Below are 27,710 nucleotides of genomic sequence, written 5' to 3' on the forward strand. Positions count from 1 at the left end.
AGACCAAAGCCATCTTGTGTGCATATATTCATTTTCAAAGTAAACATACACTGTCTAAATATAAGACATGTGTATTTGTACTTTTTTGTAATATAAATCATATTCTCCATTGTGTATTCCACATCTGTGCTGTGATCCCATATGAAACAACTAGTGCATCTTGCCTACATGCAAAAAGTCAGGACCTGGACTGAGCGAAGCTAAAAAGGAGGGCCAGCATGACTGGGGCTTGCAGACGAGTCAGAGATTGGATTTGGGTAGGAGTATATGCAGGAGGTGGGGGTGGTTACTCACCTGATTGGAGTATTGGAGCTTAAGGGTGGTCTTGCCAGGATGAGGAGAGGGGTTGGGACTTGTCGGAGGTCAGTTGGAGCTTGTGCCAGCATGGGTGTGGTTTCTTCATCCTTGTCTGGTACCTGCAAAGAAAGAACTTAGGCCATGAGTGACTTGGACGGGATGCTCTCCCAATTGTGGGCAGCAGCAGAAGTGAATGGCTCAGGGTGGCTGCGTGAAAGGCTGTTGGACCTGCTGCAAACACCCAGGCCTGTGTCACCGGGCCCCTCTCCTGGGCGCCCACGTGCTTAGAGGTCTGTGTCTTCGGTGTGCTGTAGCCCAGAAGTGACAGCGCGGGTTCGGCGCCACTCTAGGAGCCCCATCGGGGACCCTACGGCCCCACCAGTGAAGCATCGGCCTGCTTCTCCTGGTGGAGGGGGCTGGGAGGAATCCTCATCACCGATGGAACCCTGACGGGAGCACTTGAGCTACCACCTGCTTCCCTGCCAACTCACCTCCTGGTCGGGACCATGCGGCTGGCCCTGCAGGCTCTGGGCCTGCAGCACTTGTGGCCCTGCGTGGGAGAGCTATGGGGCATGACAGGCGACCTCCGGGGGGGGCTGGGACCCCGCCCCCTGGGAGAAGAGGATTGGGATCTCCGTCATTGCGGCTGAGCCAGGTGGGTGCCGCCACTCAGCAGGACAGGATGGCAGCTGCTGGGCCTTCCAGGGCCGCCCAGCGAGCCTGACTTCGGAGGGGCTCGGCGGCTCTGAGCTCCGGGGATGTGGCGTCTGATGACGTCACCCCCGTGCGCCACCCGGGCTCAGGAGCCGGGAACCGGCTTATGATGCAGCACAGGCCTTCGGCTGCTGGGCCTTCCTTGGCCGCCCAGCGAGCCCAATGTGGGAGAGGGGGATCAGCAGCTCAGAGCTCTGGTGATGTTGTGGCAGTGGCTGATGACATCACCCCCGTGCACCGCCCAGGCTCAAGAGCTAGGAACCGTCACCTGTCACAGGAAGGGTCTTTGGCTGCTAGGAGTTCCTCTGCCTCTCAGCGAGCCCGATGAGGGAGGGACGATTCGGCGGCTCTGGGCTCCGGTGCGGTGGCTGTTGATGTCATCTTCGAGCACCAGGAGCCAGGACCGATCCACGAGGGCAGCACAGTGCTATCTGGGAGCCGGAGGCTGCAGAGAGCAGGTCAAAAAGGGAGCTTCATCCCTGCTTGGATCCAGAATGGCGGCTGGGAGTCCCGGTGGGCGGATGCAGCCTGGTGAGTTGTCTTCTGGGGCTGTTTTTCCATTGTCTTCCTCTTCTCTGCTGGTGGGCTTTTGGGACTTGGGGGGTAGTGCTTCAGGGTTGTGGCGGCGGGCTGGTCTGTTAGTAATGGGGTTGACGTGTTGTCGCTGGGAGATTCCCTGGGCACTGATGGGGTTGTTGGCATGCTGATGGCAGGTTTTAGGGATGTGCTGTGAGAGGGGGGGTGGTGCCCCGGCTTTGGCGCCATCTTTGGCTGCGTGGTTGGCTGTTCAGGCTGCTGCGTCTGGGGTGGTGTTGTCACCGTGGGGGGTAGAGACGCTGCTGATGTGGTTCGCCCTCGCGTGTTGCTGGTGGCTGTGTCGCAGTTCGCTGGAGCCTCTTCTGCCATTAGTTTGGTGTTGGCACCGGCGGTGGGTGGTTGTTCCAGCACTGACTCTGAGGCTGTGGGGGGGATGCGGTTGTTGATGGTTCTGGGGCCGACGGTGGGGACAAAGTGGTGCCGGGGTTTTATGGAGCGCGTTTGGCAGATGCGGCTAAATGCGAAGTCTATGTGTGCTTTGAGGGGCCCTTGGGGGCTCATCTGAAGCCAGAGGTGAAGGAGCGCATTTGGAGGGGTGAGTATGTGGAGATCTTTTCTTTGTTGCCGTTGAAGAAATTAAACTTGGACAAAGTTCGGTCGGATGAGAGGATGAGAGAGGAGGAGGAAAAACGTTGGTACCGTTTGATCCCCTGCACTTTCTTTAATTGGCTTCAGGTGTTTGCCATTCTGGCAAGCGTTATTGGAGAGAGGACGCCGGAACATTGTTCACCTCTCTTTTGTTACTTGGATTGCGTTATGACGAGCAGTTTCGGCAACGCAAAGCTGTTTGGCCGTCTTTGCGTTGGGACCACAAGGATATTGGTTTGTGGATGAAGCTGATGACGCCTGTGCGGACCACTGCTCATCCCTTTCCAGGGGGGGGGCCGGAGGTGCAGCTTCTGTTACGCAGCTGGCCGCGCATAGAAAAGGATACTGCTGGCAATTCAATGAGGGATCGTGCAAGTTTGGATCTGGCTGCCAATTCTATCACAAGTGCTCGGGCTGTGGGGGGTTCCATTCCTTGTCCCGGTGTTTTAAACAGGGAAGGGGGAGAGGTGGTGACTCTGGAAAAAGGCATGATGCCAGTGAGAGTAGGAAGGATGGTGCCATTTTTAAATTGGTACCCTGATCAGGCGGTGGCTTGCCTGTTGCAGCGGGGTTTTGCAGAGATTTCTTGATCCCTTGTGCTTTGGCGGTTGTTCCTCCCACGGCAAATAATTTAAGATCAGCGTGGCTGCATCCAGACGTTGTCCTTGCTAAACTGGACAAGGAGGTCTCCTTTTGTTTGCCCCCCGATGCCTGATCTGGTTATTTCGCCGTTGGGTGTTGTTCCTAAAATAGCCCAATAAATATAGACTCATCCATCACCTGTCGCATCCGAGAGGGGGTTCGGTCAATGACACTATTGACCCGGATTTGTGTACCAATTCGTATACTTCTTTCAATGAGGCGGTCTCGTGAGTGCGGCGGTATGGTCGGGGTTCCTTGCTGGCAAAAACCAATATTGAGGCGGCGTTTCGCCTCTTGCCGGTACATCCCAGTTGTCTCCATCTGCTGGGTTGCAAATGGCACAGGCGCATTTTTGTGGATCGTGGTTTGCCTATGGGTTGTGCCATTTCTTGTTCCCTGTTTGAGACATTTAGTTCCTTTCTGTAATGGGTGGTGAGGGATGTTTCTGGGCTCGCATCCGTCATCCATTATTTGGATGATTTCTTGTGCATTGGCCCCTGGGGAGTTCCATCTGTGCATCGCTACTGAGTATGGTGCAGCATGTTTTAGAGTATTTTGGCATCCCCTTGGCTTTGGATAAGACGGTGGGTCCGCACATGGAGTTGTGTTTTTTGGACATTGTTATCAATACGGAGGCCATGGAATGTTGTTTGCCTCTGGATAAATTGTAGGAGCTCTGGGGGTTGGTAACTGCGGTTGGTAAGTGCAGGAAAATTTGACTTCGTGATTTACAGTCATTATTGGGTAAGTTGAATTTTGCTTGCCGCATCATGCCCCCGGAGGGGTTTGGGTGATCACGTTGTTCGACGCATTGGGCATTGGGATTCGGCTAGGTTCCTATTATACATGCATCCTCAGCTCTTGTGATGGGTGGGTGCTCGGTTGGTTGTGTTGGTTTCTGTCTTGAGGGTACCTGTAACTGTCTATTCTTTGTGTTTTTTTTTTTTTTGTGTTTTGGGGCATGGTTGAGGGTGTTTTACCTCCTCCTTCTTTTGTTTTCTTTGCAGGTTCTGACGTCTGTTTGGTGTGGATCCTGGGCCATTCTTATGTCCTTTGGGAGGGCTAAGCGGGCGGATGTTTGGGAAGAGGGTTGGCAATTGGGTTTTGATAGGAGTGAGGCCAGGTTTCATTGGCTTGGTGTGCCTGGGATGTTGTGATCCAGGGTAGTACCTGAGATCCACCGTTATTCCCGGTTAGACCAGCCTCCGGATGTTCTGGTGTTGCTTGTAGGCGGCAATGACCTTGGGTTGCGCTTTATGCAGGTGGTGATCCGAGACATTAAATTCCATTTTTTTTTTTTTTGCGCCTTCGGTCCTTTTCCCACAGACTGTTATGGTCTGGTCTGACAATGTGGCCCGTGCTTCTGGGCGCCTGGTTCGTTCAGTCGTCAAACTTAACAGGGCCCAAATAAAGGTCATCAGGGAGGTGGCGGAATGGTGGCCTAGCAGTCTGTCATCGTAAGTTGGAGGAGGAGTCCTGGCAGTATTTGCGGGCAGATGGAGTGCATCTCAATGCTGTAGGCATTGACTTGTGGTCGTTGGGCCTCCAGGATGGTATCCAGTGGGTCTTGTGGGTTTGGCGGGCTATACGAGTATAAGGGTTGACACTCACGTGCTGTGGCAGGGGTCTCTGGGTCTTTGAAGGTGGTGCTCGAGTGACAATTTAGTGGATTATGGGTTGGGCCCATCATAGGTATGGGTGTTCCTTCCCAATTATAAGGTCACGTTGGTAAGGTGGGAGTTCATTGGCTGTATCTGGGACTACGTAACTGTATTATTGTCCCCAAGGCACTGTAGTAGCGGCTGGGGGCCTTTTCATTGGGTGTCAGATACAGCCAAGTTATTGATATGATTAACAGTGCCTTCGAAGACCTTGGACCCGGTTGGGATCATTACTGTCAGTTATTATTTGATTATACTGTAAGAAGTGTTATGTAAGAGTTATGTTAAATAAATGGGCTGCTATGGCCGGTTTTACACCAAAAGGAGAGTTATTTAGGTGGGGAGGGTTGAAGGGGTGGTTGTTTTATGGATTAGGTGGTAAGTATTAGCCTCGATATTCTGCATGTCCCTCAGTCATGTTACAAGGTAATATCTGGATTTACAAGTTCATTTCAACTTTAATAACAGCATCTTTAAAGCTGAAGTTCAATCTACTTATATTTTTTCCTTCCCTAGTTCCTCCCTTACTCCTTCATTAATATAATATAGACATTGCCGCTGGCTATCCCCGCTTCAGTCGATCCTGAATACAGCTGCCAGACTCATTCACCTTTCCAACCGCTCCGTTTACGCCACCCCCCTCTGCCAATCCCTTCAATGGCTTCCGATTGCGCAACGGATCAAATTCAAAATCCTAACACTGACGTACAAAGCTGTCCACCATACTGTCTCGAACTACATCACTGACCTAATATCCAAGTACCACCCAACACGCACACTCCGCTCCTCACAAGACCTCCTTCTCTCTAGTTCCCTGGTCTCCTCCTCCCATGCCCGCCTCCAGGACTTCTCCAGGGTGTCACCCATCCTCTGGAACTCCCTGCCCCAACCCATCAGATTATCACCTACTCTCCTCTCCTTTAGGCGCACCCTGAAAACCCACCTCTTCAGTGAAGCCTACCCCACCCCCTGCTAACTTGCCGACCTCCTCCACTCTTCCTACCACTCCTTCCCCCACAGCTTTCTCCTCCTGTGCCACCATCCCCTCCCTCCTAGATTGTAAGCTCGAAGGAGCAGGGCCCTCGATCCCCTCATGTTTTGCATTGTATTGTATTGTTATTGTTCTGTCCCCCATTGTAATGTACAGCGCTGAGCGAACTATTGGCGCTTTATAAATACTGTATAATAATAATAATAATAATAATTTCTCCAGCCAGGAATTGAGCTGGGCTCTCGCTATCTGCCGTTGCTTCTAATACACACCTTGAGAAGCTCACAGTGTTCAGTGAAATCAGAGTACAGGAGAGGAGCCTATACAACAGGAGCAAAGTAAAGCTTTGTGACATTTATATGCCACCTGCTCTCTAATGGATTCTCCAAAATCATAAAATCTGTAGAAATTTGTCAGAAAATAGCATGTAAGGGTCAGCAATTTGCTAGATTCATAGCTTCAGATCTGTAAAAACCAGTAGGAGGAAAAATTCTTGCTTCTGCCAAATAAAAATGATTTTGACCATACCACCCATTTAAATTATATTCAAATAAAGTACAGAAATGTTTTAAAAGTATAACACATTTCCATTTTTTTTATTTTAGTGCAAAACTTTTACTTATGACCGTATGTCAGTTTTGCACCAACGTTGAAGTGGAGGTAAGACACAATACTTTTACAAATTACAACTATCAAATAAAATTGTTACAGTCTCAATACTAATCTCCCCATCATTGCAGTCAGTATATTTGTTAACAGATTGTTTCAGAGTGCACACTATATTTTTTAATATTGAAACCAAAAATAAATCTAAGATACCAAGACAATCACTTTGAGCGACAACAATGTTTATAACAACAACTTTTTTACAAGCTAACCTAATATTTGTATAGCATGATAGTTCACAAACTCAAGTTAAGCCAAGTTTTTGGTATCAAGAACAAATAATTTATTGACACATTGGGGTTTATTTACTAAAGCTGGTGCACTTCTGCATGGAAACCAATCAGCTTCCAGGTTTTATTGCTAAAGCTAATTGAACAAGCTGAGGTCAGTAGCTGATTGACTACCATGCATGGGTGCACAAGATTCTGAGCGAACCAGTTTTAGTAAATCTCCCCCATAGTTTACAAACATCTGAAACCCACTTATGCATGGATGGACTGATCTTGCTTATTAATATTAAAATGTCCAACGAAATACCTGACATTATACTTGGAGCAAGCTGGCACGCTCAGTGAATTGTCTGATTTTTTCCTGCACCGCAACCCTTTAAAACTGAACACATTAATTACACAGGTACTGGGGAAAATTTAATGCAGATAAGGAACCAAATGAGTTTAATTACCACCTTAATCAGCCACGTAACCTGTGTAATTAATATGTGTTTGGTTTTAAAGGGATGAGGTAGCAACCATAGCCTGGACATTATCCTGCCCTATACTGTGTATTCTCTATCACATCCAGACTCAGTATCAACTTCAGCATCATTTCAAAAGTATACTGGGACTTTTTATTAACACTCTTTAATGCTCAGTTTTGGGATACATGCAGTGTGTACAAGCAGACAAATTGGTGCTATTATGCCCTGGAGATTTGAAGATATTTGCCTGAATGATATGAATGCTATAATTCCAATTTTGGATGTTGCAGTATACTTGATGTACATTATCCCAAAAGATTTGGTGTTTTTAGTCCGCATCTTGCAAGTTCATTTTGCCAGGCATATGCATCTGAGGTTTATGGCTGGACTGGCCATTCACTGAGCACACTAGTTTTACCACCATGCCACTTGTCCCTCATGAAGCACATAAAGTATTCAGACCCCCTTAACCTTTTTCAATTTTGTTATGTTGCAGCCTGATATTACAGTTGTTTAACCGCCGTCCGCCATATAAGGTAATGACGGGCGCAAGGTGGTTCTCTCGTTCTGGGAGGACATCATATGACTTCCTCCCATTTTAACTGCACAGCAATTGGTGGTGCGCTGTGTCCCTGGGACACAGTAGATCACCAATCAATGGAAAGAGCCAATGACATCAACTCTGTCATGTGATCAGCTGTGTCCAATTACAGCTGATCGCATGTAAATAAGGAAATGCTGGTTATCGGCATTTCTCTCCTCATGAGCTGTCACACTGCTGGTAATCGGCATTACTCAGAGGGAACATGTACATTGATTATCAGGGCACTGATGATCAGTGTGCCCTGATGATCAGTGTAGCCCCATCAATGCCACCTGTCAGTGTCCATTAATGCCATCTGCCAGTGCCCATCAGTGCCACATCAATGCCACATAGTGCCTACCAGTGCACATCAATTCAACATATCAGTGCCCATCTGAGCTGCCTTTCAGTGCCACCTATCAGTGCCAGTCAGTGCTGCCTATCAGTGCCACCTAACAGTGCCAGTCAGTGCCGCCTATCACTGCCAGTCAGTGCCACCCAGCAGTGCCGCCTATCAGTGCCATATATGAGTGCTGCCTTTCAGTGCCCATCAGTGATGCCTGTCAATGCCCATCAGTGCCACCTACCAGTGCCTCTACATTAGTGCCCATCAGTGCAGCCTATCAGTGCCCATCATTGCAGTCTCATTAGCACACATCAGTGAAGGAGAAAAATCACTTATTTACAAAATATTATAACAGAAACTAAGAAAAAAATTTTTTTTCAACATTTTCTGTTGTTTTTGGTTTGCTTAGCAAATAATTATAAAACCAGAGGTGATTAAATACCACCAAAAGAAAGAGCTCTGTCTCAAAAAATTATAAAAATTACATATGGGTACAGTGTTGCATGACAGCGCAATTGTCATTCATAGTGTGACAGCACTGAAAGCTGAAAATTGGCCTGGGCAGGAAGGGGTTATAAGTGCCCTTTAGGCAAGTGGTTAAAGAATAAATTCCCTTTTTGACCAAAAATAAATGCACATTTTTTTGCAGGTAAAAAATGCGCATTTATTATTTTTGGTTGCAGGATCCTGCAAAGCATTGCACCAGCGATTAGTAGATCGTTGGTGCCATGCAGGTCTCCTGCAGACCTGTCAGTATATCTGCTTGCCCTTACAGGATGTATGGGCAAGCAAATATACTGACAGGAAGATTCAAGGAACTACTATGACGCTCCAGGCTAAGGCTGTCGGGACTTGTAGTTCATTCATTCACAGGACACTGTGAATGAATGACACTGCCTTGTGGGCAGACCATGGGTGGAACATGTAACATGTTCCTAAAGGTGAACTTATCTTTTAAATTATTTTTTTTCCTCAATAATCTACACTCAGTACCCCATAATGTCAAAATGAAAGCAAAGTTGTAGAAATGTTTGCAAATGTATAAAAAAGGAGAAACTGAAATATTGCATTGGCAGAAGTATTCAGATCCTTTGCAACAACTCTTGAAATTTAGCTCTGGTGCCTCCCATTTCTTTTGATTGTTTCTGAGAGGTTTCTACACCTTGATTGGAGTCCACTTGCGGTAAATGAAATTGATTGGACATGATTTGGAAAGGCACACCTCTCTATAAAAGGCCTCACAGCTGACAATACATAGCGTATCAGAACAAAATACATCAGGTCAAAGGAACTGCCTGCATAGCTGAGAGACAGGATTATTGTAAGGCACAGATTTGGGGAAAGCTACAAAAAATTTATGCTGCACTTAAGTTTCTTAAGAGCACAGTGGCCTCAATAGTTTTCAAATGGAAGAAGTTTGACACAACCAAGACTTTTCTAAGAGTTAGTCACTCGGCAAAACTGAGCAATTGGGGGAGAAGGGCTTTAGTTAGAGAGACGACTGAGAACCCGATGGTCACTCTGACTGAGTTTGAGATATACTTTGTTGAGATAGGACAAAGTTCCAGAAGTACAACAATCACTGCAACCCTCTACCATTCTGAACTTTATGGCAGAGTGGCTAGACAGAAGTCTTTGCTCTGAAAAAAACATGAAAGACCACTTGCAGTTTTCAAAAAAGAACCTGAAGGACTCTCAGACTGAGGAACAAGATTCTCTGGTCTGATGAAACCAAAATTGTTTGGCCTCAGTTCTAAATGTTATTTCTGGAGGAAACAAGGCACCACTCATCACTTGCCCAATACCATACCAACAGTGAAGCATGGTGGTGGCAACATCATGCTGTGGGGCTGTTTTTCAGCAGTAGGGACTGGGAGACTGGTAGGGGTTGAGGAAAAGCTGAATGGAGCGAAGTACAGAGATATCCTCAATGAAAACCTGTTCCACAGTGCTCAGGACCTCAGATAGGTTCACTTTCCAATATGACAATGATCACAAGCACAAAGCCAAGACAGCACAGGAGTGGCTTAGGGACAAATCAGTGAATGTCCTAGAATAGCCTGGCTAGAGCCCTGAATTGAATCCTATTGAACATCTCTGCAGAGACCCAAAAATGGCTGTCCTCTGACCATCCCCATCCCACCTGACTGAGCTTCAGAAGATTTGCAAAGAAAAATGGCAGAAAGGTGTGTAAAGCTTGTTGCATCATACTCAAAAAGACTCAAGGCTGTAATTGCTTGTATTGGGTAAAGGATGTACAAACTTAAAGTGGTTCTAAAGACTGCAGGTTTTTTTACTTTCATGCATTCTATGTATGAAGGTAAAAACCTTCAGTGTGTAGCTTACCCTGCAGCCCCCCTACTACTTACCTGAGCTTAAACTCGATCCAGCGATGTGCACGAGAGTATTGGCTCTCACCATCTCTCTCTCCTAATTGGCTGAGACACAGCACTGGGAGCCATTGGCTCTCGCTGCTGTCAATCACAGCTAGCAAGGTGGGAGTGGGAGGCAGGACTGAGCAGCTGTTCAGGGAGAAAGTGTGCACAAGTGCCTCCAAAGCAAGCAGCTTGCTCTGGAGGCCCCCTTAAGGGGGAGGAGTCATAAGCGCTGGCAGGGGACCAAAAAAGAAGAGGATTAGGCTGCTCTGTGCAAAACCATTGCACAGAGTAGGTAAGTATGATGTGTTTATTATGTTAAAGAAAAACAAGCCTTTAGAACCACTTTAAGTACATGTAATATTTTACTTTTTTCTTTTTAATAAATTCATAGACATTTCTAAAATTCTGTTTTCACTTTGTCATTATGGGGTACTGAGTGTAGATTAATGAGAAAAAAATGTAATCTAACCAACTGTAGTATCAGGCTGCAACATAAAACTGGAAAAACAGTATATCGTGAAATGACACAATCAAGTACCCATTAGATGATTCAAGCTTTGGCAGATACAGGGTTTTAATACGTTGCTATTTCTGCATGGGAATGATCCATGTACTTTGCATTTACCTGGTAAGCCTGCCATTATTGGATTGCCACTTGGTAAAGCTAATGGGGTCCTGAGGAACTAGTTGCTCTTTGCTCAGTACTCATAGATGGCCAAGCCAGACTTTATTAGATCTATTTTTGCACAGCGCTATGTCTTGAGAATAAGAATATACACCTGCATATACACACATTTGGCATTGCTTTAGCCAGCCAGTACACTTGATGTGTTTTTGGGAGATGCATCACAACACAGAGCACTGCATCTATTTATTTGTGGATTGAAGTTATTATTCTCAGTGTTACATGGGATTTTATTTCCTTGGGATGTGTATTTCGAGTATTGTAAGTGGAATTTATTATAACTGGAGTAGACAGAATTATGGTGCTTAGACATTTCTTCTACAACATTAAATGTAATGTATTTTTTTTTTCTTTCAAGTTTCTTCCTGTGTATGTTCCTTCAGAAGAAGAGAAGAAAGATTATTTTCTCTATGCAAGCAATGTTCGCAATGTCATGGCAAAGTATGTATCTTATTAGCATTGCCTGATCTAATTAGAGATGGTAAAATGTGGTTATCATTTATTTGCAGGGTTTTCTACTATTTTCTGAAATGTGCATGTCTATACAGTATATCTATACAGTCGGCCATAGATTGTTTGAATCTTGACTGGTTGAGCAGTGACTAGCCGAGATTTGAACCATCTATGTGCAGGCTGATTGTACCCAATTTGGTTTTTGGATGACTTGGGTACAACCTGCCTGTCTGATCTTTCATGTGATTATTGCCAATAGCTAGATCTGCTAACAATAATCACTGTGCTTTCCTGGCATGGACAGCTTCCCCCACACCCCCCATCCAGGACAGAGCAATTTTCTTTCCTGCAAACCCTGGTTGCAGGAAAGAAAATTGCATAGTCTATCGCCAGCTTAACTATAGTTATTGAAGTATTGTACCTGCAATTATATACAGTATATTAATTGAGGCAACCAGATTTGCTCATTAAGTATGCATACTGTGCTTTCTGTTTTCCAAAAGGAATCTTTGTGAGTAAAGTGACCTGTTAAAACCAATGTAATATCTTACACTATAAACAAATTCTGCAGAGCTCAAACAAAAATCATTTGTGCAAAACTAAAAATAATAAAAATAAATTACATGTATAACAATAAAACAAGACACTCACGCTATATTGCCACCTGCATGTTGCATCTGATCTATGTTGCTTCATTGTTGCTAATGCAATGCAAGCATGTGGGTGCCTAATGACAGGTACAATAGGAGCAGACAATGAAAAAAATGCTAAGGAAGAACCCCTAGAAAAAGAAGGTACTGCAAGTGACCCAAGTAGTTTTTTTTATTCCAAAAAAGTTTATTGAGGAAATACAGATTGACACAAGAAAATGTGCAAATGAAGTGTAAATAAGACATTTGGCAATGCATACATCAAACAAAAAGAAATGAAGTCCAACGCAAGAATGAGCAATGTTGATAAACTAGGCCATGACAGGGTTATGCCTGTAATAATCAGGTATTCTTGTAAAGCGATTTGGAGGAATGGCGCGCCGGGCCTCCTATAGTGATGTCTCGAAGTGTAGATCTGTAGAGGAAGGGAGGATATATGCGACGCCTAAGCCAAAGTCAAAGCTACAGTTTTGAGATGATAGAGGTATCTGAGTGCAAATGTGAATGTAAGCTGTCGATGCCTAAGCCAAAGCTGTCGACGCCTAAGCCAAAGTCAAAGCTACAGTTTTGAGATGATAGAGGTATCTGAGTGCGAATGTGAATGTAAGCTGTCAGCATGCCTAATGTTATTCTGGAAGATTATCCAAAACTTGTAAAAGCATATGAGAGGAAGAAGAGAAGAGAAAAGAGAGAAAGAAGGAGAGAGAGAGAGAGAGAGAGAAAAGGGGGTGGGGGGAGGGAAGGGAAGTGCAGGGAAAGGCTGAAGTAAGGGAGGGAGTAACCACCAAAATTGTTTCATCATCAATACGGTAGGACATAAGTGGGCGCGGTTGGAGTTTAAACTATCATCAGTGTCAAGCAATTGGGGGTTGAACACAGAAGGGGAGTTCGTTGACCTCCATAGAGTCAAATGCAACTGGGTAACACCAACAGGAAGACTAAGTCAATTCAGACAGATTGGTCCATGAGGGATCAATATGTAGGGGTAGTTAGAAAGTGAGTCCAACAGGCCCATATGTGGGAGAATTTCGTAGGGGTGTCAAATGCAGTCGCAATCAGTTCTTCCATGTCCGCCATTTTACCCACTCGGGTAAGCCAATCACGTATAAAGGGAGGGCGTGTGGAGCCCCATAGGACAGGAATACAGAGTCTGGCTACGTTGACCATATGCATGGCTAAGGATTTGAAATACTGTCCCCTGGGAAGGGAAGAATTGTGGAGAAGGAATTGAGCCGGAGAGAGAGCTAAGGGTAAGGTAGTTACGGACACCACAAGCCTATGGACCTCTTGCCAGAATGGTTGAATGACCGGGCAAGACCACCAGATGTGGAGAAATGACCCATCTGAAGTCCCGCATCTCCAGTGACCCAAGTAGTTTAACTAAAAACTTGAAAATCCACATTCCAAAAATTATCATTAACCACTTCAAACCGGACACTTTTACCCCCTTCCTGTCCAGGCCAATTTTCAGATTTCAGTGCTATCACACTTTGAATGACAATTGCGCGGTCATGCAGCACTGTAGCCATATGAGTTTTTTAGCATTTTTTGAGACAGATAAAGCTTTATTTCGGTGGTATTTATTCCCCACTGGGATTTTTATTTTTTTTGCTATGTAAATGAAAAAGTCCAAAATTTTGAAAAAAGTGTTTTTCTTATAAAATTTTGCAAATAAATAATATTTCATCATAAATCTTGGCCCAGATTTTTTCCGTTATCTTTTTAGTAAAAAAACAAACAAACAAATTAGTTTATAACCAAAAATTATAATTTTTAAACATTTTTTTTAATTTTTTTTTTTTAACATACTGTCACCCTAGCAGTACAGTGTCACCATGGTGACACTGTACAACTTGTGGGGGGTAATGAAGATTTTTTTTTTTTTACACTGATTGCTTTTACACCCATAAAGGCTGTAAAAGCAATAATTTCTCCTTCTCTCTGGCTGCATTCGTGCAGCCATTGAACTACTGTGTGAGCTATGATTGGTCACAGCTTGTCACATGGTACAAGGCTATTGTGAATGGCCTTATACCATGTGACCTCTGTGATCATTCACAGATTTCACACGTAGTAAGCAATGATGTCAGAAGTGACATCTTGCTTACTACTCTGCATATGATCACTGATTGGCTGACGATCGGGTTTCCACTGTGTCCAGAGGACACAGCGGGCACAGGATCGTGGTGCTGCGCGTACAAGCAGGGCGTGGGAGAGGCCGTTTATAAACGCCCACCCGACCATGCACTGCCACCGTCCGGCCGTTTATATACAACGACCGGAAGGGAGGTGGTTAAAAACATGACAATGTTGTCAGTTAAAAATTAGGGAGTCCGGACTCAATATGATTGGTACACAATGTCATCCGCCAAATACTGTGTCCCATACACCTGATACCTCTGCTATAAACTGAGCATACAATGTAAATAAATCCAAGATAATACAAAATAAAAAGGCAAGGTCAGGACACAGTATTGGAGATGGCATACCGGTTGCATACAAAGATTGCATTAGAAATAGATATAACTGTACGGGAGGATCAAACATTAGTACAAGGATATAGATCTTTTCCCTGATGTAAAGCTGACATTCATTTTCAAAACCTCTTGGGCCCCAGCATATGCCTGTTTACATCTTGGGAAATGGGAATGGAATGTGGTATACCATTCTAGTCTGCATCTGGCCCACGCAGTGACGTGGGTCAGGTACATTGATTACGTCCTATTGGTCTGGACAGGTTCAGTTGATCAACTAAATGTTTTCATTACAGAATTGAACCTTAATGACCGCAACATCTGACTAAGTTACAGGTTTTACCATGAAGAGATCCCATTTCTGGATCTCTATATTTCTATTGGGGAGGGATTTCTTTGTGCTGGAACATTTAGAAAAGACACTGCGGCTTCCACTCTCCTTCAGGTGAGTAGTCATCACCAGGAATCATTAAAAAGTGGGATCCCAATGGGTCAGTTCCTCCGGAATTAGGAGGAACTGTACCCAATTTGCATAATTTAGGAAGGAGTCCAATTAGATGTAACAAAGATTCTGTGACTGAGGGTCTTGAAATCAGCTAGAAGCTAGGAGGGAACATAGCACTTGCAATCTCAGGCCCTACAAGGTTCATTACCAAATTTGGCTCTCATGTGGGGGGAGATGAGGTCTATACCTACCAAACATTGACATGCGCTAAATTCAAATCCTGCAATTGCACAAATTGTAGGTCCTAAACCTTCGATGATAGCCAAGAGTGCAAATAATTTAAAATATATCTTGCCGTTTACTAGGAACCCCCCCCTCTAGAAATCAGCTGCCTATCATTACTGGAATGTTCCTGTAGTTTGCCCGTATGTTGAAAAGACAAAGGTGTTCACCAGTGCAGTCCTTTCGAGGACTTATGATATTAAAAGTTTTATTAATTGCTCCACAGACAGGGTACTCTATATCAATAAAAAGGTGCAGTGCTGGATAAATAGTTATCACCAATAAATAAATAGTATCGCTAATACAGTAGAAAATTATTATAAAGTGAATAATGCGCATCAACAGGCGCAAAGTAGGAATGTGATAAGATCAAAAAAGTCTGAGATTCAAATAAGTGTTCAAAATAGTGCAGCCTTGACGTGATCAGGTCAACAGATGTTTCCTTCATATATAATCAATAGTGACTTCTGGTGAAAATCCGTGCGATCCAAACTGTGTGATATTTATATAAAATGCGCACTCACCAGATGCACATTAAGTATGCGCATTAAGCAGAATATGACTCTGTAAGGAGCCCCTTTAGGTAGATCTGTCAGCCAGCCTGGAACAAGGATCCCTCCTCTGGACACAAGCTTCCTCTGCAGCCACGCCAATTTATTAATAGAGATGATCATCCAGCCAGATAATAATAAAATGTTGCATTTAGCAAACAGAAATTGCAAATTCAGTAAAACTTCCTGATTGTAAAAGACATGTGGCTGATCATCCACTCTCCAAAATAGCTGCCAGACCTTCGTATGGCTCAGGCGGCGTGACATCACGATGTATGGCTTCTCCTTGACTCGGTTTGTGCCGAGCACGTTATCAAAAGGGGTGTGCCTGACGGCGGATGTCCATAGCTCTCCTTATATAGTAACCATGCGCAGTACACGGGCTCCATATTAACGGCTACACAACGGTGCCATATTACTGAAGGTATAACTGGAGAATGCTCAGGCGCACAACCACGATGGAAGCACTACACTTAAGATGACGATCCTTATAATGCGTACGTGGCTATATTGGTCGTACCCGGAAAGGAATAGACATGGCCACATAGCCACACATAACTAGAACCTCACATCCTCATCCCTGAGCAAGCATATATGAATAAATTATCAGATACATGGAAAAAATAACCGCAATGAAACCTATGGAAAATAACCACAATAAAACCTATGGATTTATCAAACATTGCGGGTTTATCCTTATATTGAAAAATTATTCAAACAGATAAAAATCAATAAAAATCAATATACAGTATAAATATCAAAACCCACAAGCAAAATTACACAAATATCAATAGGAATATAAAAAATCAGTAAAAAATATATCAATAAATAGTCAATGAAAAAATTGCTGAAAGAAGGGGGACAAAAAGAATGATAAAATCAAAATGTCAACCCCAACTACATATTGAAATATGAATCCCAAAATAATGTCATAAAAAATGGGATAAAACCCAGATAGAGATAATTCACAACAAACTCCACAAAATGGTAATAGGAGGGATACATATTACCCTCCCAATGCCCAAGGGAGGACATATGGAGATGAAGACCCTTCACAATGGGGATATCACTACCAAAACCATCAAGGCAGGCAGTCTGAACAAACGCATTTTTTAGGGGGAGGACAAACCAGAAAGAGGAGCGTAAGAACAGAGGAAAAAGAGGTGGAAAGAGGGTCAATAGACCCCAAAACAAGAAGAAAGTAATAGGAAACGGAATATTTAATCTTAGTCACACTGACCTATCTTCCAATGAACTTTCCTTACTTGATAAAGGATTAAAATTTGCCCCTAAGGCAAAATTACAGTAAATAAATTTCAAACATACATCGATATCCACAAATTTGTCAAATATCCCTTAAAAGGTACTTTTGCTATTAATCCCATTGTACACACTAGTCCATCTGATGGAAGTAGAACCTCTAACCTCAGGAATGCCTCCCTATACAACTTCCCCCCACAACCCATTATCATATAAATGTATTCAAAGACATGGTCCTAAAAGACCTGGAATCTGTAAAAATTTGTTGTCCTAATAACCAGCAAGCCAAAAATGTGGGAATTAAATCTCTTTTGGAGAAAAAAGATCTGGTAATTAGACCATCCAATAAAGGAGGGGGAGTTGTAGTGTTAAATAAGATTGATTATACAGTATGTCTGAAGTACTTAGAATTTTGGACGATAGAGAAAAATACTCCATCCTCCCTAGAGACCCATTAATTACCTATAAAAGGGATTTGAAATTTTTAATGAAAAGAGGATTTGAGAAACAAATTATAAATAAAAAAGAAAAGGATTTACTATGCCCTTCGGCCCCCAGATTACCGATTTTTTTTTTTATTGCCTTCCAAAGATTCACATATAAATTGCACACAGCCACCAGGGAGGCCTATAGTTAGTGGTATAGGATCCCTTTGCTCAAGAGTAGGAGAATATATCGATTTTTTTCCTGCAACCGTTGGTATCCACTACACCGGCATACCTCAAAGACACAAAACAGGTGCTGAATGATATCAAGGGCATTACCAAGGATCCTGACACGTTTCTTGTAATGGCTGACATAGCCTCTTTATACAGTAATATAAATCATGAAGATGGAATGGCAGCTGCTAAGTTTTACTTAGATGGGACAGATAGCATCCCTCCACCCCAGAAAGGTTTTATCCTGGAGTTATTGGAATTAGCCATGAAAAGAAATTACTTCTGGTTTAATATAGTGTTTTATTTACAGACTAAAGGGGTGGCTATGGGGGCTACATTTTTCCCCAGCCTGGCAAATCTTTTCATGGCCAGGTGGGAGGAGGACATGATTTATGCCAGGGACTGGCCGGAGCTTTTTTTTTTTATAGATGCTACATTGATGATGTTTTCCTTTTATGGCATGGGGAAGAGGAGGCCTTATTAAACTTTTTTAGCTCTTTAAATAATAATACCCTGAATATACAGCTATCATATACTTATAGCACTAGGGAAATTCATTTTTTGGACCTTACCCTAATAAACCAGGGGACACTAACCACAACTAAGTCTTTTTTCAAAAATACTGACAGGAATAGTTATATTCCCACAGATAGCTGTCATCGCCCCTCCTGGCTGTCTAACATACCAAAAGGTCAGTTTATGAGAATTAGGAGTAACTCTGGGGATAAAAATATATTTTTTTCTCAAGCTGCCATCTTAAAAGAAAGATTTAAGGAAAAGGGTTATGATGAATCTGTATTAAATTACACTTTGAACCAGGTCGCTAACATGGACAGAGAACAAATGCTCACCCAATCAAAGAAAGAAAGGACAAATTAATTTTGTGCGTTCATTACCAACTTCTCCATACAGCACAGAGAAGTGAGGAAAATAATCACAAAAAATTGGGGAGTACTGAAAACAGACCCTGTCTTGTCTAAACTGCTTCCAGATAGACCTGAAATCACATTCAGGAAAGCCATACCCTTGAGAACTAAGATAGCCCCTAATATTGTGGACCCCCCCCCACCACTACATAATTTTTTTCTAATATGAAGGGTTTTTACCCGTGCAATAAATGCGTTATCTGTAAATGATATGGGAAAAGGAGAAAGATGAATGAATCCTTTGTGTCTCACATCTCTGGAAAACAGTATAAGATCTCTTCCTTTATATCTTGCAATAGCCGGTTTGTTGTGTACTTATTAGAACGCCCATGTCACAAGCAATATTTAGGACGAACTACCAGCAGGTTGAGGGATAGACTTAGGGAGCATATGTATAACATCAAATAAACGCAGAGCGGTCTCTCAATTAGAGTCCAAATACATCTATGAAATCCAGTCCCTGACCTCATTGGGGTTGAATATAGATTTGGATATAAATTGTTTTATTGATAACAGTTAAAATAGATTTTCAGATTATTCTATTCTATATTTTGGGCTAAGAGGTACACCATTCGGTTAATTATATATATGATATACCCCATAGGAAGCTGTATTTTTTGAATGTTTACAATTTCAGCACATATTATATACATATCATACATATATGCATGATTCATTTTTATTCTATTCTATATTCCAATTTTTAATAATAAATAATTGTTTTGTGTAATTTTAACTATTTCTTAATCATGTTAGATGTATGACTACATATACCAGTCTATTGGTATCCGTATGTGTAGATTTGTTCCTTGTTAATATAACATTGGCCTATGTTATTGGCTTAGCGTTCATTTACAGGTGAAACTCGAAAAATTAGAATATCGAGCAAAAGTTCATTTATTTCAGTAATGCAACTTAAAAGGTGAAACTAATATATGAGATAGACTCATTATATGCAAAGCAAGATAGTTCAAGCTGTGATTTGTCATAATTGTGATGATTATGGCTTACAGCTCATAAAAAAACCCAAATCCACAATATCAGAAAATTAGAATATTACATGCAATCAATAAAACAAGGATTGTACATAGAACAATATCGGACCTCTGAGAAGTATAAGCATGCATATGTACTCAATACTTGGTTTGGGCCCCTTTTGCAGCAATTACTGCCTCAATGCTGCGTGGCATGGAAGCTATCAGCCTGTGGCACTGCTGAGGTGTTATGGAAGACCAGGATGCTTCAATAGCGGCATTCAGCTCTTCTGCATTGTTCGGTCTCATGTCGCTCATCTTTCCCTTGGCAATGCCATGCTATGGGGTTCAGGTCAGGCGAGTTTGCTGGCCAATCAAGCACAGTAATCCCACGGTCATTGAACCAGGTTTTGGTGCTTTTGGCAGTGTGGGCAGGTGCCAAGTCCTGCTGGAAAATGAAGTCCGAATCCCCATAAAGCTCATCTGCGGAAGGAAGCATGAAGTGCTCCAAAATCTTCTGGTAGATGGCTGAGTTGACCCTGGACTTAATGAAGCACAGTGGACCAACACCAGTAGATGACAAGGCTCCCCAAATCAACACAGACTGTGGAAAGTTCACACTGGACTTCAAGCATCTTGCAGTGTGTGCCTCTCCATTCTCCCTCCATACTCTGGGTCCTTGGTTTCCAAATGAGATGCAAAAGTTGCTCTCATCAGAAAAGAGGACTTTGGACCACTGAGCAACACACCAGGTCTTTTGCATGATATTCTAATTTTTCAATTTTTACCTGTATAAGCTATACCATCCCACATTGTGGTTTTATCCCATTTTTTTATGACATTATTTTTTGACATTTTTTATGACATTATTTTGGGATTCATATTTCAATATGTAGTTGGGGTTGACATTTTGTTTTTTTCATTATTGTCCCCCTTCTTTCAACAATTTTTTCAGTGATTTTTTCATTGACTATTTATTGATATATTTTTACTGATTTTTTTTATATTCCTATTGATATTTGTGTAATTTTATTTGTGAGTTTTTATATTTATATTTATTTTTATATTTTTTCAATACAAGGATAAACCCACAATGTTTGATAAATGCATTAGTTTTATTGTGGTTATTTTCCATAGGTTTCATTGCTGTTATTTTTTCCATGTATCTGATAATTTATTCATATATGCTTGCTCAGGGATGAGGATGTGAGGTTCTAGTTATGTGTGGCTATGTGGCCATGTCTATTCCTTTCCGGGTATGACCAATATAGCCACGTATGCATTATAAGGATCGGTAATTTGAGTGCGGTGCTTCCCATCCTTCATGTGGTTGTGCGCATGTGCACCAGCATTCTCCAGTTATACTTCCCAGTAATATGGCTCTGTTGTGTAGCCATTAATATGGCACCCGTGTACTGCGCATGCACGTGCACATTGTTACTATATAAGGAGAGCTATGGACGTCCGACATCAGGCACACCCCTTTTGATAATGTGCTCGGGATGAAACGCGTCAAGAAGGATCCATACGTCACGCCGCCGGAGCCGTACGAAGGTCTGGCGGCCCTTTTGGAGTGTGGCTGATCAGCCACATGTCTTTTACAATCAGGAAGTTTTACTGAATTTGCAATTTCTGTTTGCTAAACGCAACGTTTTATTAATATCTGGCTGGATGATCATCTCTATTAATAAATTAGCATTTTATACTACTATACTATGAGGAATTTTTTATCATTGGCTCTAATCTGAGATAAGCTCACAGAGACCCCCAGAGGAAGCGTGACTGCAGAGGAAGCTTGTGTTCAGAGGAGGGATCCTTGTTCCAGGCTGGCTGACAGATCTACCTAAAGGAGCTCCCTACAGAGTCATATTCTGCTTAATGCGCATACTTAATGTGCATCTGGTGAGTGCGCATTTTATATAAATATCACACAGATTGGATCGCACAGATTTTCACCAGAAGTCACTATCGATTATATGTGAAGGAAACACCTATCTGCTGACCTGATCACATCAAAGCTGCGCTATTTTGAACACCTATTGGAGTCTCAGACTTTTGTGATCTTATCACATTCCTACTTTGTGCCTATTGATGCGCATTATTCACTTTATAATAATTTTCTACTGTATTAGCGATACTATTTATTTATTGGTGATAACTATTTATCCAGCACTGCGCTTTTTTATTGATTGGTTTTCACTAGGTTTTTAGGGTTCCTATGTTGGTGCATATGCAGCTGTTTTGACGATTATCTTCATTACCTTGTATTCTTTTTCATTGTGATTATTCTGATTTGAGCGCTCACTATACCCCTCATATAGGGTACTGTATATGATTGAATGTCCCTGTAAGAAATTTTATATGGGCAAGACAAAAAGACCCCTTCGTGTCCGGATTGGTGAACACCTAAGAGCTATTAGGATTAATAACAAACCCAAAGATGGGGAAAAGATAAATCCCTTGGCGCTCCATTTCAAAGAAAAACATGGGGGCCTCACTACGGATTTTAAAGTCAAGGGATTTTTTGCTTTAAAACTATCTGCTTGGAGAGCGAACTTTGACAAAGTCCTTCTCCAGCACGAAAAATGTTGAATTTACAAGTTGGGTATTTTAATTCCACACAGACTGAATAATGAGATTAATTTGGGAGTTTTTCTTTTTTGATTGAGATTGTTATCTTCTATATTAGCTATTCCAGTTGTCATGGATTCAATCCACACGCGCACGCCCACAGCGACTAGCTAACCAAGGCGCGCAAGTGTGGCCGTGACTTGGGGTAAGAGGGAAAAAGGGGGACTTAATCTGAATATATATAAGTATATAAGACCAGCCATGATATACTTTAACAGCCCGCACTACCTCTGGCCACTACTAGAGGGAGACTCCACTCCAATCCAGCTGGCTGACCACACACACAGGCAGACATGAATCTTATATACAATCTGGTGCACACTAAGGGTGGAGGAGCAGCCTAGCAATCGACACACCCTTCTAGGATTCCTCCAGCTATCCTACAAGCTAGAACCCCGGTGTTCATCACTCTTCCACTGTCCACACACCCTCACACCAGACACACCACAAACGGTAGCTTGCCACCACCAGACAGTTTTACTGGCCTGCTGGGCCACCACACACACACACAGATCTCCGTCTGGCAGACCTGTTACCTTTACAATCTGCATGCAATCTGCCAACATGCAGGGCAATTGCATACAGATTAGCAATAAACTTGACCGAGCATATAAAGACACTGCAATACAATACAATACAATCTCTTTGGAGATATGAGCCCGAGCTTAAGTACCCAGAAGTCACTTATTCATTTTATGATTTAATATCCCGAAAGTGGGCAGTGCATAAAATATGTACAAAGTATAAAAAGTTACAGAAAATACAAAAAATACAAGAAGACACACAATTGGCTATTGACTATAAAATAAAAGGGAAATAAAAACAGAAATACAACTTTTACCAAGAGTTATCCTGCGACTGGAGCAAGTCAGAGAAAGTCCGCAATCCGTCAGTCAATAGAACTGGCTCCATACGAATCACAACATCCATATCCCAGGTCCTCAATTTATGGGAATATGGACGTAGGCTGGACATTAGCCCTTGGCCAATCAACTCTGGGGGGTGTTCCTGTACCAGCCCACAGGACGTTCTGGGTACTAAAATCTCCAAAGTCGATTGGACCAGGAACGGTTTGAATCACCAAGTTAGGGATTGAATTTCCAACACCAGTGCATCAGTCCGATCGCGACAGTACCAATCACTGTTCAACTGTCGCAATCAGGTGCCGTATAACCCTTTTCTGCATTTCTCTGGGGTTCTACATAGGCCACAAATACAGTTTTTTAACATTAAATACTTTGCCTCCTTCTCATTAAGAACTCCTATTTCTTTTCCTTTTTTTTTAATAATATTCTTTAACTGACATTTAAGTTTTTTAGTGGGATTCAAGGTCAATTTTTTATATGTATCTTTGATATTCAATAACCTATCCATTTCTACTCCATAATCTTTTTTATCTAAAATTACAATGCTCCCTCCTTTATCAGCTCCTCTAATGACTACGTTCTTTCTCTTCTCCAAATCCCTAATACCTTGATCTATGTCTCTAGGAAAATGATTAATCCCAGTGTTCTCAATTATTTTGATGTCATTCTCCACCATACTTTTAAATACTTCCAAAAACTCGTTACCTTTATTCTTCAGATTAAATGTTGAAGCATTTCTTAATTTACTATGTTGAAATTTTGTATATAATCTGGGTGCAATCCCACCCCCTCTATCTTTATGCAATTCTAAAAACAGTTTTATATTTAATTTTCTCACAAATTTTTGTACATCTATAAAAGCATCAAACTTATTCAAATAGGCCTGTGGAACATATTTAAGATCCAAATCTAGCACTTTCAATTCTCTATCAGTTAAATTAACTTTACTCAAATTAAATATGCCTGTTCCTAATTCTCTCTTTTCCTTTTCTTTTTGCTTTCCTCCTCTTTTCCCTCTGTACCTTCTTTTTTTTTCTCCCCAAACCATTCTCCTCTTGTTCTCTCCACCCCCTTCCCTGGGATCTGTAACCTCTCGGTACAAAATTCCATCCTCTGTTGAAGTTCTGAAAATCCCCCCTTTCCAGGGAAACCTCCCTGAAAACCCCCTCTATTATGCCAATTATCTCTCTGCCAACCAGGCTTTCTATAACCAGAAAAACCCCTCATCGGTTTACCACGCCCATCGCTTTGATAACCCTGATATTGAATAACTCCGTCAGGGGTAGATGGTACATACTCCAAATTCCTTTGGAATTGCACTTTATTTTTTGGGGGTGGTGTATTTTTCTTTTTTGATTGGTAAATTGGCGATCATAGAACTCACATGTTTATTTTCAGGTGTTGACTGTCTAGAATCACACTCTTCAATAGTTATATCATCCTGCCATTTATATACTTTATTAATTTTGTAATCATCTGTATCTCTTTTATATTTCTTTTCTTTCTTTTTCTTTCTTTTTCTTTGTATCCTTATTCACTTTAGAGATACATTCTTGCACTACTTTAGATTTCTCTTTATACTCAGTTGTATTAACAAATGGCAACATAATTTCTTTAAGCTCTTTAATACGTGTGTCTACTTTTTTTAATTTCACCTGTCTTCTTTTAACAATGAGCTCTAACAATTTACTTTCACATCAATTAAAAAACAAAAACCCTTCTTCCATCAAATCCTTCTCAATTAACTGATCATTTGTTGGTACATCCCACCTCAATCTTCTAGGGGTAATTTTTTTCTTTAATATAAAGCTCTAAAGTGTTCACATCCCACCAAATTTTTATTTGCTTTAAGATTAACCCCATTATTTATACTTGTGGAATTAAATACTTCATCCAGATCAACTTGTCTCTTATCCATATATCCAATTATATCCATGGCTGCTAATCCCTATTTATCTCTCCCCTGGGGAATCAATATGCTGTAATATTCAGAATATGGACAGCGCCAAAAATATTCAACTACTTGAAAAAATATATAAAATAAATAAATATAAATTATATATGCATATCAAAATATATAAAGCAGCATAACCTAACCCTCACAAGGTGTGCATATAAATTAATAAAAAAAAGGTATTAAAAAAGGTAAAAAAAAGATATTTAAACATCAACAACAAAAAATTATGCTATTATTTTGAATTTCTAAATCACAAAAAAGTAATTTATATCAAATATAATGTTAAGTGTCCAACACCAAAAAAATTTGCTAAAAATCTTCAGTTAATCAATTTTCATGTGAAAACACAAAACACTGTGCTCAAATCCACCACAGAATAAATTGAATAAACTCACCAGAGCAACATGCTGGTCAGGTTATAAACCAGCACAAACGCTTCTACTCTGGGAGCAATGCTCTACAGATGAATACCAGCGTATATGGGACAATTGAGAGTGGCATACACATCTTCTCAAACTCGGAATGGACTCACAAAGCAAGAGAGGAAAAAACTCATAGTGTAGCAACGTAAAAAAAGGAATTTATTTAAAACATATTATCGCACTTACAATAACTGGTGTCCGAGCCGACACCAGCATAAACAGCGTTCACAGTAAAAACAACACAGCCTCCTTCGGCATCCATAGACGCCGACAGTTTGCCAAACGTTGTGACGTCACATCCAAAAGCCCCATCCAGTATCCATTTGCCATTATCCTCCTGCTCAGTTTACACCATTATAGCGAGATCTATTCAAGCTTTGCATATGTCTGCATATGGGTTTTAAAAATGAATAATGTCAGCTTGACACCAGGGAAGAGCTCTATGTCCTTGTACTAATGTTTGATCCTCACAGATGGTTATATCTATTTCTAGCGCAAACTTTGTATGCAATCTGTGTGCCAGTTCCAATACTGTGTCCTGACCTTGCCTCTTTATTTTGTATTATCTTGGATTTATTTAAATTGCATGCTCAGTTTTTAGCAGAGGTGTCAGGTGTATGAGACACAGTATTATCTGGTGGTTGACATCTTGTACCAATCACATTGAGTCCGGACTCCCTAATTTTTAACTGACAACTGTCATGTTTTCAATGGCGATGGGTGGATACTTACTTTTGTAATGTGGATTTTCACGTTGGTCGATTTTTACGTGGTTTCAAAAAAGTGCAAGTTTTTAATTAAAATACTTGAGTCACTTGTAGTACCTTCATTTTCTAGGGGTTCTTCCTTAGCATTTTTTTTGTTATATGCTTTTTGGTACTGTGACCCACACCAAGCTGGTGAGTTAGTGGACTGAACTTTCATGGTAATACATCTTTCCTCCCCTTCTCTTTTATGGTGTTACTATGTTAAACAGTTTCACACTATGTATCTTACAATAGGAGCAGAGCAAGGAAGAGGAGTACTAATCAATTTAACACAAACAGGCCCTGGCCACTGACAACCAGCCTGCATATAATAGTAAAAAAACAGTGCACACTCTACAGCAATGCCCTATGTTCTGGTGATGTCACCTCTTGTATATACTGACACGATTCAATTGGACACCGCCAATCTTTCTTAAGGAAGACTGGTCAGAGAACACTGCTCTCTTTATGTACTCTCCTCCTCCACTATATCCATTAATTAACTCTTTGACCATGCCCCCATTATGTCACTCAGAGATCCAAACCATGATGTCATATGGGTGTGGTCATCTGGTGACATTCCTGGGTGACCCAGCCCCTATGTTTACTTAGCAAAGGGGGAGAAGTGGCTGCCATTCGATGAGTGTTTCTCGATGGGACCAGTCGTGTTCAGCAAATAGCAGGATTTTTTTTTCATGCAAGTCAAAGTTCATCATGATTGAAGCTGGATTTACATCAGGGACATGTTTATTTGTTAATTTTTTAAATAAAGCTCTTGTCAAAACTGTCCTTGTGTTTTTTGATTTACTTTTGACATTATTTTGGTGAATGAGTAGGGGTACTATGTACTATTACCTGCCATGACCTACTATGGCCTATGGATTTTTGTAGGGGACCCTATGCAATTATTTTTAAATGTTGGCGTGGGGTTCCCCTCAAAATCCATAGCAGACCCGAAGGGCCTGGTATGTATTGGGGGAGGGCCCACTCTGCTGTTATCACGGAATCCCACTGACAACAGATGAGTAATAGTTGTTAAGAACAATGTCGGCCACCCACTCCACTCCAAATTTCAATTTGTTATTAAACGAATTGCACATGTCTAGCTCCCACTGATGGCTAATCTGCAACATGGAATGTAAGCTTCTAAAATTGTGAAAGCCATAGCCAAAATTATTTTAAACTTTGCATTAATAGCTCAAAATATGATTTTATTTAACCACTTGCCTACTGGGCACTTTTACCCCCTTCCTGCCCAGGCCAATTTTCAGCTTTCAGTCCTGTCGCACTTTAATTGACAATTGCACGGTCATGCAATACTGCACCCATATGACATTTTTAGAATTTTTTTCACACAAATAGAGATTTCTTTTGGTAGTATTTAATCACCACTGGGAGTTTTATTTTTTGCACTATAAGTGAAAAAAGATTAAAAATCTTGAAAAAAAAAGTTTTCTTTGTCTCTATTATAAAATTTTGCAAACTTTTAATTTTTCTCCTTCACTGATGTGCGTTGGTGAGGCTGCACTGATAGGCAGCACTTATAGGCAACCCTAATTTGCACTGATA

The 27,710-nt window shown here is 41.7% G+C and overlaps 1 protein-coding gene across 2 annotated transcripts in view; it reads left to right on the forward strand.

Moving 5' to 3' along the window:
- LPCAT2 (lysophosphatidylcholine acyltransferase 2) overlaps nucleotides 1-27,710 on the forward strand; it is a 428,744-nt gene that overhangs the window by 234,174 nt on the left and 166,860 nt on the right. For both annotated transcript variants that reach the window (XM_089692556.1, XM_089692557.1), the window contains exons 9-10: nucleotides 6,096-6,150; nucleotides 11,204-11,286. In XM_089692556.1, coding sequence (XP_089548682.1) covers nucleotides 6,096-6,150; nucleotides 11,204-11,286 — 138 coding nt within the window. The remainder of the gene's footprint in view (nucleotides 1-6,095; nucleotides 6,151-11,203; nucleotides 11,287-27,710) is intronic.

Source organism: Staurois parvus, unplaced genomic scaffold (assembly GCF_062004578.1).
Source record: "Staurois parvus isolate SC_StPar_1 unplaced genomic scaffold, SC_StPar_1.0 ptg000594l, whole genome shotgun sequence".
NCBI classification, from domain to species: domain Eukaryota; kingdom Metazoa; phylum Chordata; class Amphibia; order Anura; family Ranidae; genus Staurois; species Staurois parvus.